At 31.9% G+C, this 15,061-nt stretch overlaps 1 protein-coding gene across 2 annotated transcripts in view; it reads left to right on the top strand.

Annotated features, from left to right (window-relative positions):
* Positions 1-15,061, top strand: part of LOC119611370 — a 127,676-nt gene that overhangs the window by 68,493 nt on the left and 44,122 nt on the right. For both annotated transcript variants that reach the window (XM_037966929.1, XM_037966928.1), the window contains exon 3: positions 13,209-13,440. In XM_037966929.1, the coding sequence (XP_037822857.1) occupies positions 13,209-13,440 (232 nt within the window). The remainder of the gene's footprint in view (positions 1-13,208; positions 13,441-15,061) is intronic.

Genomic DNA, 15,061 nt, shown 5'->3' with positions numbered 1-15,061 from the left:
CTAGACTATAGACTACACTATAGACTAGACTATAGACTAGACTATAGACTAGACTATAGACTAGACTATAGACTAGACTATAGACTAGACTATAGACTAGACTAGACTATAGACCAGACTATAGACTAGACTATAGACTAGACTATAGACTAGACTATAGACTAGACTATAGACTAGACTATAGACTAGACTATAGACTACTATAGACTAGACTATAGACTAGACTATAGACTAGACTATAGACTAGACTATAGACTAGACTATAGACTAGACTATAGACTAGACTATAGACTAGACTATAGACTAGACTATAGACTAGACTATAGACTAGACTATAGACTAGACTATAGACTAGACTATAGACTGACTATAGACTAGACTATAGACTAGACTATAGACTAGACTATAGACTAGACTATAGACTAGACTATAGACTAGACTATAGACTAGACTATAGACTAGACTATAGACTAGACTATAGACTAGACTATAGACTAGACTATAGACTAGACTATAGACTAGACTATAGACTAATAGACTACTAGAGACTAGACTATAGACTAGACTAGACTAGACTATAGACTAGACTATAGACTAGACTATAGACTAGACTATAGACTAGACTATAGACTAGACTATAGACTAGACTATAGACTAGACTATAGACTAGACTATAGACTAGACTATAGACTAGACTATAGACTAGACTATAGACTAGACTATAGACTAGACTATAGACTAGACTATAGACTAGACTATAGACTAGACTATAGACTAGACTAGACTAGACTATAGACTAGACTATAGACTAGACTATAGACTATAGACTAGACTATAGACTAGACTATAGACTAGACTATAGACTAGACTATAGACTAGACTATAGACTATAGACTAGACTATAGACTAGACTATAGACTAGACTATAGACTAGACTATAGACTAGACTATAGACTAGACTATAGACTAGACTATAGACTAGACTATAGACTAGACTATAGACTAGACTATAGACTAGACTATAGACTAGACTATAGACTAGACTATAGACTAGACTATAGACTAGACTATAGACTAGACTATAGACTAGACTATAGACTAGACTATAGACTAGACTATAGACTAGACTATAGACTAGACTATAGACTAGACTATAGACTAGACTATAGACTAGACTATAGACTAGACTATAGACTAGACTATAGATTAGACTATAGACTAGACTATAGACTGGACTAAGACTAGACTATAGACTAGACTATAGACTAGACTAGAATAGACTATAGACTGACTATAGACTAGACTATAGACTAGACTATAGACTAGACTATAGACTAGACTATAGACTAGACTATAGACCAGACTATAGACTAGACTATAGACTAGACTATAGACTAGACTATAGACTAGACTATAGACTAGACTATAGACTAGACTATAGACTAGACTATAGACTAGACTATAGACTAGACTATAGACTAGACTATAGACTAGACTATAGACTAGACTATAAACTAGACTATAGACTAGACTATAGACTAGACTATATTAGACTATAGACTAGACTATAGACTGGACTATAGACTGGACTATAGACTAGACTATAGACTAGACTATAGACTAGACTATAGACTAGACTATAGACTAGACTATAGACTAGACTATAGACTAGACTATAGACTAGACTATAGACTAGACTATAGACTAGACTATAGACTAGACTATAGACTAGACTATAGACTAGACTATAGACTAGACTATAGACTAGACTATAGACTAGACCATAGACTATACTAGACTATAGACTAGACTAGACTATAGACTAGACTATAGACTAGACTATAGACTAGACTATAGACTAGACTATAGACTAGACTATAGACTAGACTATAGACTAGACTATAGACTAGACTATAGACTAGACTATAGACTAGACTATAGACTAGACTATAGACTAGACTATAGACTAGACTATAGACTAGACTATAGACTAGACTATAGACTAGACTATAGACTAGACTATAGACTAGACTATAGACTAGACTATAGACTAGACTATAGACTTGACTATATGATAGACTACAGACTAGTATACAGGCTAGTCTATAGTCTATATATACACTATAGACTAGTAATTAAGATTCATTTGACAGTTTCGTTTAGGCTTTTCAACTCAAAATAATCTTTATTTAAATATTTAAATTTTTTTATTATTTCTTTAAATTGTTTACACCATCTTATCTTTCAGCAACTTTAGATAGATATTCATTTTACAAAAACATATAAATTTTACACCCATGCTATTTGTTTAATTTTCACTTAATTTGCATAAATATATATTTGTTTAAATATCGTTAACTTATTTAAATATACTTTAGGGAATGTGTGTTTATGTGTTTATTTTTTAATAAATTTTAATCAGTTCATTATCTTGTTAATTTAACCATTAAATAATCATCACATTTTGTTTAAATAAATATAAGCGTTTTTAAAAACCTATTAAATATCATGACTGGAATTATTTTGTTTTTATTCCAAATTACACTTGAATGAATATTTAAAATAAAAAAAGGAAAATTTTTTAAACTTTTAAACAAATTTAGAATTTGAATAATATTTTTGCGAATAGTCAAATCTTCATTAATTCTAAGCTAAAAAAATTGTATCTTTCCTTTTATTTTAAGCATAAGTTTATTATTATCTTAAAAGGTTTGATCAATTTGATCAAGTAATACCTTAGAAAGTGTAAATGTGTTGACTTTGTCTGACATTGCTGCTGAAAGTTGTTGACTCAAGTAGTGTTCAAGAATTTGTCAGTGGGTGGCTGCTATGCCAAACTATGAATGCATGTAAGAAGTTTTGTAAAAAAATCCTTGTAGAAGCTTTATGAACATACTAACACATCTAAGATTTTTTAATATTTTATGCAAGGCTTTAACATTATGAAAGATTTGGAACATTTGATAAAGCAAAAACCTTGAGTGTTTGTCGGAATTTAACATTAGGTTTATGTTTTCTTTTCTTTCTTGTTAAAGGACCTTTGTTAGAAATTGTTTTTTCGTTTTCTGTTTTGGGACAATAGAAAGCATAATCAAATGTTAACCTAGTTTAGATTTTACAAAGTTTGCTTAACATTATGTGAGGATTAGGTAGGGACGTCCTTATCATTTCAAGGAAGTATTTAAGTAAAAATGGTTGCCAAATTGAAATCTAAAACAAAAGGATATATACATACAATATACATAATGTACATCAGTAAAAATATAAATACAAACAGAAGCACATCCTCAGTCATGACATGTGAAAATGTGCTAAATTTTTAATAGATTTTTTTAAAGTTCCGACTAAAGTGTAGACTTGACTAAAATCTAAGCTGTAGACTAAACTATAGGTTATACCATAGTATGAACTATAGAATAGATATCTGCAAGTCTATATAATATACTATGGACTAGACTATAGACTATATTATAGACTAGACTCAAGTCTAAGCTAAAGACAATACTATAGTCTAGGCTATGGACTATACTCCTAGTCTATATTATATACCAGATCATAGTCTATACAATAGACTAGACTTTTAACTAGACTATTGACAAAAGTATAGACTGCGCTATAAACTAAACTATAGAGTAGACTTTAGACTATAATATAGACTAGACTTAGACTAGACTATAGACTGAACTATCGACTAGACTATAGACTAGAGATAGACAAAACTAGTCTATTGACAAGACTATAGACTAGATTATAAACTAGACTATATTATAAACTAGACTAGTCTATAGATTAGACTACAGACTAGACTATAGACTACTAGTCTATAAACTGGACTAGACTATAGACTAGACTATTGGCTAGACTATAGACTAGACTACAAACTAGACTCTAGACTATAGACTAGACTATAGACTGGACTATAGACTAGACTATAGACTAGACTATAGACTGAACTATATACTAGACTAAAGACTGGACTATAGACTAGACTATAGACTAGACTATAGACTAGACTATAGACTAGACTATAGACTAGACTATAGACTATAGACTAGACTATAGACTAGACTATAGACTAGACTATAGACTAGACTATAGACTAGACTATACTAGACTATAGACTAGACTATAGACTAGACTATAGACTAGACTATAGACTAGACTATAGACTAGACTATAGACTAGACTATAGACTAGACTATAGACTAGACTATAGACTAGACTATAGACTAGACTATAGACTAGACTATAGACTAGACTATAGACTAGACTATAGACTAGACTATAGACTAGACTATAGACTAGACTATAGACTAGACTATAGACTAGACTATAAACTAGACTATAGACTAGACTATAGACTAGACTATAGACTAGACTATAGACTAGACTATAGACTAGACTATAGACTAGACTATAGACTAGACTATAGACTAGACTATAAACTAGACTATAGACTAGACTATAGACTAGACTATAGACTAGACTATAGACTAGACTATAGACTAGACTATCGACTAGACTATAGACTAGACTATAGACTAGACTATAGACTAGACTATAGACTAGACTATAGACTAGACTATAGACTAGACTATCGACTAGACTATAGACTAGACTATAGACTAGACTATAGACTAGACTATAGACTAGACTATAGACTAGACTATAGACTAGACTATAGACTAGACTATAGACTATAGACTAGACTATATACTAGACTATAGACTAGACTATAAACTAGACTATAGACTAGACTATAGACTAGACTATAGACTAGACTATAGACTAGACTATAGACTAGACTATAGACTAGACTATAGACTAGACTATAGACTAGACTATAGACTAGACTATAGACTAGACTATAGACTAGACTATAGACTAGACTATAGACTAGACTATAGACTAGACTATAGACTAGACTATAGACTAGACTATAGACTAGACTATAGACTAGACTATAGACTAGACTATAGACTAGACTATAGACTAGACTATAGACTAGACTATAGACTAGACTATAGACTAGACTATAGACTAGACTATAGACTAGACTATAGACTAGACTATAGACTAGACTATAGACTAGACTATAGACTAGACTATAGACTAGACTATAGACTAGACTATAGACTAGACTATAGACTAGACTATAGACTAGACTATAGACTAGACTATAGACTAGACTATAGACTAGACTATAGACTAGACTATAGACTAGACTATAGACTAGACTATAGACTAGACTATATACTAGACTATAGACTAGACTATAGACTAGACTATAGACTAGACTATAGACTAGACTATAGACTAGACTATAGACTAGACTATAGACTAGACTATAGACTAGACTATAGACTAGACTATAGACTAGACTATAGACTAGACTATAGACTAGACTATAGACTAGACTATAGACTAGACTATAGACTAGACTATAGACTAGACTATAGACTAGACTATAGACTAGACTATAGACTAGACTATAGACTAGACTATAGACTAGACTATAGACTAGACTATAGACTAGACTATAGACTAGACTATAGACTAGACTATAGACTAGACTATAGACTAGACTATAGACTAGACTATAGACTAGACTATAGACTAGACTATAGACTAGACTATAGACTAGACTATAGACTAGACTATAGACTAGACTATAGACTAGACTATAGACTAGACTATAGACTAGACTAGACTAGACTATAGACTCAACTATAGACTCAACTATAGACTAGACTATAGACTAGACTATAGACTAGACTATAGACTAGACTATAGACTAGACTATAGACTAGACTATAGACTAGACTATGGATTCGACTATTAAATAGACTATAGTATCGACTAGGGACTAAACTACAGATTAAACTAAAGTCTTAACTAGGAGCGGTTATAGTACAATTCACAGTGATATCCTGCAGTAAAATACATGGAAAAAAATATAAAACATTTTCAAATCAATTCTTTTTCAACTTTTGTATTCAAATACCACCACACCCCACGAAAAACAAATAAAATTTGAAAACTTTTGATTCTATTGATCTCAATATAAATTGTTTTTATGCTAATTTAACATAAATATGTTGCCAACTTTTTGATAAACTTAATAAAGTTTTTTTAGGAGCAAAGTATAATAAAATCTAACCCATTTAAAAACTTAAAAGTTTTTTTTTTTTGCTCCATTCATAAAAGCGATAAAAGAAAACTGTCAAAAATTTCGTAGTAAAACTAATTTCATCAACTAATCTTAGTTGTCATCTTTCTCTGCTCTTTTGCCACTAACTCTTTATTTTGCCCAAAAGAAAAAAATGCCAAAACAACTTTTCATTATAACAATAAAAATTCATTCATAAACTATAAAACCACTAAACCAAAAACTAACAACAACTAAAAGAATAAATAAACTTTGCGAAATAAACAACTTTTTTTTTCCTAAACTTAACGTGGTTGTTGTCATTGTAAATCTTCAGATACTGTCAACAAAAAACTGTCAGAAATAGACAAACAACAATAAAAACTACTTAAAAGTAGAGCTTAACATATAACAGCAAACTATCAATGAATATTATTTGGCAAAAAAACAATTTCTTATGGAAATTTAAAGAAAAAATCTTAATAAATCCTTGTTAAGAAGTAAACAAGTTTTTGACACTTAAATTGTTGAAAAATGCTAAAGAAAAATATTCAGACTCTTAAATTTGTAGTTGTTATTTGAAGTAAAATTGTTTATACTCACATATAGTTTTGTATTCATATGGAAACAAACTGTCACTGCCCACTTGCTGTCAAATTTAAACAACATCAACAATAATAACGAAAATATTGCCAAATGGCCTAGCAAGAACGACAACAACAAATGGAACCAGCTACAAATTGTTTAATAAATTAAATTTTCTACTTTATAGTAAAAAATGAAAAAAAAACAAATGTTAAATGTTTGAATGTTTAAATAGTGTTGTTGTATTGCCAACAACTTCTCCGGCCAACTGCAACATTGTCATTTGATACTTTAATTGTGCGGCTGTAACTGAGTTGATCAATTGGGGACAAAAGTACTTTTAACAGATATGAAAACTATAGTCTGAAATATAATGTACGTTGAACCAAACTTTGGTCTATAGTCTCAACTATAGACTAGTCTATAGTCTGAAGTATAGACTGGTCTATAGTCTGAACTATTGACTAGTCTTTAGTCTGATCAATGGCCTAATCTATAGTTTGAACCAGGAGGCATGGACTAGACTATGCAGTGAACTATAGAATGAACTATAGACTGAACTATAGAACTGAACTATAGACTAGACTAGGCTATAGACTAGACTATAGACTAGACTATAGACTAGACTATAGACTAGACTATAGACTAGACTATAGACTAGACTATAGACTAGACTATAGACTAGACTATAGACTAGACTATAGACTAGACTATAGACTAGACTATAGACTAGACTATAGACTAGACTATAGACTAGACTATAGACTATAGACTAGACTATAGACTATAGACTAGACTATAGACTAGACTATAGACTAGACTATAGACTAGACTATAGACTAGACTATAGACTAGACTATAGACTAGACTATAGACTAGACTATAGACTAGACTATAGACTAGACTATAGACTAGACTATAGACTAGACTATAGACAAGACTATAGACTAGACTATAGACAAGACTATAGACTAGACTATAGACTAGACTATAGACAAGACTATAGACTAGACTATAGACTAGACTATAGACTAGACTATAGACCAGACTATAGACTAGACTATAGACCAGACTATAGACTAGACTATAGACTAGACTATAAACTAGACTATAGACTAGACTATAGACTAGACTATAGACTAGACTATAGACCTAGACTATAGACTAGACTATAGACTAGACTATAGACTAGACTATAGACTAGACTATAGACTAGACTATAGACTAGACTAGACTATAGACTAGACTAGACTATACACTAGACTAGACTAGACTAGACTATAGACTAGACTAGACTATAGACTAGACTAGACTAGACTAGACTAGACTAGACTATAGACCTAGACTATAGACTAGACTATAGACTAGGCTATAGACTAGACTATAGACTAGACTAGACTATAGACTAGACTATAGACTAGACTATAGACTAGACTATAGACTAGACTATAGACTAGGACTATAGACTAGACTATAGACTAGGCTATAGACTAGACTATAGACTAGGCTATAGACTAGACTATAGACTAGACTATAGACTAGACTATAGACTTGACTATACACTAGACTATAGACTAGACTATAGACTAGACCATAGACTAGACTGTAGACTAGACAATAGACTAGACTATAGACTAGACTATAGACTAGACCATAGACTAGACCATAGACTAGACCATAGACTAGACTATAGACTAGACAATAGACTAGACTATAGACTAGACTATAGACTAGACTATAGACTAGACTATAGACTAGACTATAGACTAGACTATAGACTAGACTATAGACTATACTATAAACTAGACTACAGACTAGACTAAAGACTAGCCTATAGACTAGACTACAGACTAGACTAGTCTATAATCGGAACTATAGAATAGTATATAATCTGAAATATAAGATAGTCTGCAATCTGAACTATATACTGGTCGGAATTATAGATTAGTCTATAGACTGGACTATAAACTGATCTATAGACTGAATTGTAGACTGGTCTATAGTACGAACCATGGACTGGTCTATAGTCTAAACTATAGGCAGGTTTATAGGCTGAACTTTAGACTTTTGTCGTACCTAATGTTTATTCTGTTTATTAACCGAAATCAATTTAAAGTACATATGGAGTACTTTTTTGCAACAAAAATAGTACCATTTTATATTTTCATCATCCATCCCCGGACCATTAGTATTAATTTCATTAAATTTTGTTTGCAACGTATAGAACACTAAATTCCTGTTTTTTTTCAAACATTTTGCACAATTTTAGCAGACAGATGGACGTTTAAATTAACCAACAAAATATATACATACATTGGAACATAGCGACGGCCATAACAAGGGACAGACAAACAAACACAAAATCTCTAGACTTTATGTCTTGTAAAGTTTTTTTTTATATTTTTTTAACTATTTATATAACTTGCTACAAAAAAAACTTGAAATGAATAAAACTTAGACAAGTCATAAATATGGCAATATTAATAATGTTTAAGAAAAGTACGGCAAGTATCAATATTAAACCCTACAGAAGTAAGAGCAGACAGACAGATCTCAATAACTTAATGAAGTCATACCTATCAAAATCAACTTCTTTAGAAGCAGAAAATAGAAAGATTTTATATTTCTAAGGAATCTACAAAGCACTTCTAAAGAAGCACAATATATGTTATTACTGATACACTTCAATCGTTCCCTAAAAAGTATTAATTTCCAAGATACTGTAGCGTACAAATCTGCAAAATGTCAAAAGTTGTAAAAATTTAAATTTCTTAAAACACAAATCTAGTATTAACGCTTAAAACGTATTTAGGCGTTTAATTTATCGTGTTCCATAACTGTGTTAAAACTTTTTTCTTTAGTTTTTCTGCAATTTTTCGGAAAAATATGCGATTTTTTTTTTTTTTGGTGCAAAAATATTTGATATAAATGTCATTTTTATGCATTGAAATGTTTGAAAAATCTGCTAAGACAACAACTAGTTCATCTGGAAAAATGTTGAGTGTGTGTTGAAGTTTTTGTTGTTGTCGCTGTGAAAAGGTGCAGTCATTGGAGTGCAGGCAGCTCCGATCATATGGAGTATAATTTAACAGTCACACACATGCTTTGATAAAAATCTATTAAATATTTATTGATTTTTCCACATATGAGTTTGAGAGGCGGTAGGACGGTGGGTCAAAGTTAGAAATTTTTTGATTTTTTTTTTTCCAAATTTAGGTCATATAAAAAATTGCCCAGAACTGGAGCACATTTTGAAAAGTAATATTTTTTCTAATCTAGAGCATATTTTTAATTAAATCTCAGTTCTAGTTCAGTTCTAGTTCAGTTCTAGTTCAGTTCTAGTTCAGTTCTAGTTCAGTTCTAGTTCAGTTCTAGTTCAGTTCTAGTTCAGTTCTAGTTCAGTTCTAGTTCAGTTCTAGTTCAGTTCTAGTTCAGTTCTAGTTCAGTTCTAGTTCAGTTCTAGTTCAGTTCTAGTTCAGTTCTAGTTCAGTTCTAGTTCAGTTCTAGTTCAGTTCTAGTTCAGTTCTAGTTCAGTTCTAGTTCAGTTCTAGTTCAGTTCTAGTTCAGTTCTAGTTCAGTTCTAGTTTCAGTTCTAGTTCAGTTCTAGTTCAGTTCTAGTTCAGTTCTAGTTCAGTTCTAGTTCAGTTCTAGTTCAGTTCTAGTTCAGTTTCTAGTTCTAGTTCAGTTCTAGTTCAGTTCTAGTTCAGTTCTAGTTCAGTTCTAGTTTAGTTCTAGTTAGTTCTAGTTCAGTCTAGTTCAGTTCTAGTTCAGTTCTAGTTCAGTTCTAGTTCAGTTCTAGTTCAGTTCTAGTTCAGTTCTAGTTCAGTTCTAGTTCAGTTCTAGTTCAGTTCTAGTTCAGTTCTAGTTCAGTTCTAGTCAGTTCTAGTTCAGTTCTAGTTCAGTTCTAGTTCAGTTCTAGTTCAGTTCTAGTTCAGTTCTAGTTCAGTTCTAGTTCAGTTCTAGTTCAGTTCTAGTTCAGTTCTAGTTCAGTTCTAGTTCAGTTCTAGTTCAGTTCTAGTTCAGTTCTAGTTCAGTTTCTAGTTCAGTTCTAGTTCAGTTCTAGTTCAGTTCTAGTTCAGTTCTAGTTCAGTTCTAGTTCAGTTCTAGTTCAGTTCTAGTTCAGTTCTAGTTCAGTTCTAGCTTCAGTCTAGTTCAGTTCTAGTTCAGTTCTAGTTCAGTTCTAGTTCAGTTCTAGTTCAGTTCTAGTTCAGTTCTAGTTCAGTTCTAGTTCAGTTCTAGTTCAGTTCTAGTCAGTTCTAGGTTCAGTTCTAGTTCAGTTCTAGTTCAGTTCTAGTTCAGTTCTAGTTCAGTTCTAGTTCAGTTCTAGTTTCAGTTTCTAGTTCAGTTCTAGTTCAGTTCTATTAGTCTAGTTCAGTTCTAGTTCACAGTCTAGTTCAGTTCTAGTTCAGTTCTATTTAGTTCTAGTTCAGTTCTAGTTCAGTTCTATTTTAGTTCTAGTTCAGTTCTAGTTCAATTCTAGTTCAGTTCTAGTTCAGTTCTAGTTCAGTTCTAGTTCAGTTCTAGTTCAGTTCTAGTTCAGTTCTAGTTCAATTCTAGTTCAGTTCTAGTTCAGTTCTAGTTCAGTTCTAGTTCAGTTCTAGTTCAGTTCTAGTCAGTTCTAGTTCAGTTCTAGTTCAGTTCTAGTTCAGTTCTAGTTCAGTTCTAGTTCAGTTCTAGTTCAGTTCTAGTCAGTTCTAGTTAGTTCTAGTTCAGTTCTAGTTTAATTCTAGTTCAGTTCTAGTTCAGTTCTAGTTCAGTTCTAGTTCAGTTCTAGTTCAGTTCTAGTTCAGTTCTAGTTCAGTTCTAGTTCAGTTCTAGTTCAGTTCTAGTTCTAGTTCAGTTCTAGTTCAGTTCTAGTTCAGTTCTAGTCAGTTCTAGTTCAGTTCTAGTTCAGTTCTAGTTCAGTTTTAGTTCAGTTCTAGTTCAGTTCTAGTTCAGTTCTAGTTCAGTTCTAGTTCAGTTCTAGTTCAGTTCTAGTTCAGTTCTAGTTCAGTTCTAGTTCAGTTCTAGTTCAGTTCTAGTTCAGTTCTAGTTCAGTTCTAGTTCAGTTCTAGTTCAGTTCTAGTTCAGTTCTAGTTCAGTTCTAGTTCAGTTCTAGTTCAGTTCTAGTTCAGTTCTAGTTCAGTTCTAGTTCAGTTCTAGTTCAGTTCTAGTTCAGTTCTAGTTCAGTTCTAGTTCAGTTCTAGTTCAGTTCTAGTTCAGTTCTAGTTCAGTTCTAGTTCAGTTCTAGTTCAGTTCTAGTTCAGTTCTAGTTCAGTTCTAGTTCAGTTCTAGTTCAGTTCTAGTTCAGTTCTAGTTCAGTTCTAGTTCTAGTTCAGTTCTAGTTCTAGTCAGTTCTAGTTCAGTTCTAGTTCAGTTCTAGTTCAGTTCTAGGTTCTAGTTCAGTTCTAGTTCAGTTCTAGTTCAGTTCTAGTTCAGTTCTAGTTCAGTTCTAGTTCAGTTCTAGTTCAGTTCTAGTTCAGTTCTCGTTCTAGTTCAGTTCTAGTTCTAGTCAGTTCTAGTTCAGTTCTAGTGTCAGTTCTAGTTCAGTTCTAGCAAGTTATAGTCAGTTCTATTCAGTTCTAGTTCAGTTCTAGTTCAGTTCTAGTTCAGTTCTAGTTCAGTTCTAGTTCAGTTCTAGTTCAGTTCTAGTTCAGTTCTAGTTCAGTTCTAGTTCAGTTCTAGTTCAGTTCTAGTTCAGTTCTAGTGTCAGTTCTAGTTCAGTTCTAGTTCAGTTCTTAGTTTACAGTTGCTAGTTCAGTTCTAGTTCAGTTCTAGTTCAGTTCTAGTTCAGTTCTAGTTCAGTTCTAGTTCAGTTCTAGTTCAGTTCTAGTCAGTTCTTTTAAGTTTACACTTCTAGTTCAGTTCTAGTTCAGTTCTAGTTCAGTTCTATTTTAGTTCTAGTTCAGTTCTAGTTCAGTTCTAGTTCAGTTCTAGTTCAGTTCTTGTTCAGTTCTAGTTCAGTTCTAGTTCAGTTCTAGTTCAGTTCTAGTTCAGTTCTAGTTCAGTTTCTAGTTCAGTTCTAGTTTAGTTCTAGTACAGTTCTAGTTCGGTGATGTCTGATTGCTCTCGATCAGATTTTATTAGAAACTGCTGATCGTGTGCAAACTTTTTGTCGCATAATAGTAATTTAAATCATTTGCTCCACTGTGCTTAATTCATAAACGTACTAGCAAGCAGCCAAATTGTTTTTGCAGCTCTTAAAAATATCCATATATACAAATATATCTATTTATTTTCCCATTTGTGAGTTGGAAAAAATATCAATTTTTATTTTATACAAGTGTGTCTCACAAGTATAAAGATAAATTTTTATTTCAATTGACATTTTAATCTAAATTCATTGAATTTTAAGAGAACGGAATTATGCATTAGAAGAAAAAAAAAAAAAAGAAAACTTGAATTAAATTTACATTTTTCACAAGTTAAAATTTAATTTTTGCACTTATTTGATGTTTATGAATTTCATTTGTTCCCTTAATTCCAATAATTTCAGACAACTTGATATTAAAGAATGTGAAGATGATGATAAGGATGATTTGCATGCGAACGCATTTGTGCCACCCACCAATTATATAAAAATTTCTCAAGGAAAAATACAATTAGTACATCAGCCGCCAACGCCAGTATCGACGCCTTCTACACTGCTACCGCCGCCACCATCATCACCACCACCACCCTTTAGCAGTCAGCATATATGCAATGGTTTGGAATCACCCAATGATAAGGTAAGTTGAGAAATACATAGACTTTTTTAAACATTTTCGTTATGGCTTTTATAAATTGGTTAAATTGGCAATATTGTGGTGAAAATGTTTTCTACTAAAAATTACTAGAATTTAGTCATAAGTCATAGATTCTATACAACGTAGCTTTTTAGTTGCAATTTGTGTATTTAAGATTAATTTAGGTTTTTTTTGTTTTTTTGATCCAGCAAATCCTTTTAGAACTCATTTCCCTCTGTATAAGTAGTGGTTGTGGTTTTTTGGTATATAATTGAAATTTAATTAAAAATTATGAGTTTTTGAAAGCACTGCTGTATTCGTTGGTAATTCTGTAATATTAAGGGTATTCACTGTCTATCATATGTATTTCAGCTGTATTTACCTTCCGATTTAGAACCTTTAGCATCTACATTAATTTTAAATGATTATTTTCTCGAAATGATCATGAAATTATTTCTTATTCATATAGAGCTTAAAACTCCAATTTCCTACCACAATATTTTTACACTTTTGTAAAATTTCTAATCCTTTTTCAAGTGTTTCTCAAGTATCGCAAAAAAATGGAAAAAATATTGCAGTAACTCACTAAAAATTTTAGCTAATAACAATTAAAACTACAACAGCAACAAAAAGGAACAACAAAAAATGAAATTATACAAACAACAAGTAAACACTATAAATTTCTTTAACGTTCATTGAACTTTTGCATTTAAGCTGCTGTTCAAACAGAGAGACGCTGTTGCTTGTTGCAACTGCTACTGAAATTCACAATAACCCAACAAACATTAAGTCCAGAGTTTGAAAATAAATGTGACTAGAACTGAACTAAACTAGAACTGAACTAAACTTAACTAGAACTAAACTAGAACTGAACTAAACTTAACTAGAACTGAACTAGAACTGAACTAGAACTGAACTAGAACTGAACTAGAACTGAACTAGAACTGAACTAGAACTGAACTAGAACTGAACTGAACTAGAACTGAACTAGAACTGAACTAGAACTGAACTAGAACTGAACTAGAACTGAACTAGAACTGAACTAGACTGAACTAGAACTGAGCTAGAACTGAACTAGAACTGAACTAGAACTGAACTAGAACTGAACTAGAACTGAACTGAACTAGAACTGAACTAGAACTGAACTAGAACTGAACTAGAACTGAACTAGAACTGAACTAGAACTGAACTAGAACTGAACTAGAACTGAACTAGAACTGAACTAGAACTGAACTAGAACTGAACTAGAACTGAACTAGAACTGAACTAGAACAGAACTAGAACAGAACTAAACTGAACTAGACCTGAACTAGAACTGAACTAGAACTGAACTAGAACTGAACTAGAACTGAACTAGAACTGAACTAGAACTGAACTAGAACTGAACTAGAACTGAACTAGAACTGAACTAGAACTGAACTAGAACTGAACTAGAACTGAACTAGAACTGAACTAGAACTGAACTAGAACTGAACTAGAACTGAACTAGAACTGAACTAGAACTGAACTAGAACTAGAACTGAACTAGAACTGAACTAGAACTGAACTAGAACTGAACTAGAACTGAACTAGAACTGAACTAGAACTGAACTAGAACTGAACTAGAACTAGAACTGAACTAGAA

This window comes from Lucilia sericata, unplaced genomic scaffold, assembly GCF_015586225.1.
Source record: "Lucilia sericata isolate MDLA Ls3-8-SP2 unplaced genomic scaffold, ASM1558622v1 Contig001434F_arrow, whole genome shotgun sequence".
In the NCBI taxonomy this organism is placed as follows: Eukaryota; Metazoa; Arthropoda; class Insecta; order Diptera; family Calliphoridae; genus Lucilia; species Lucilia sericata.
This window is presented reverse-complemented; position numbering and strand designations above follow the sequence as displayed.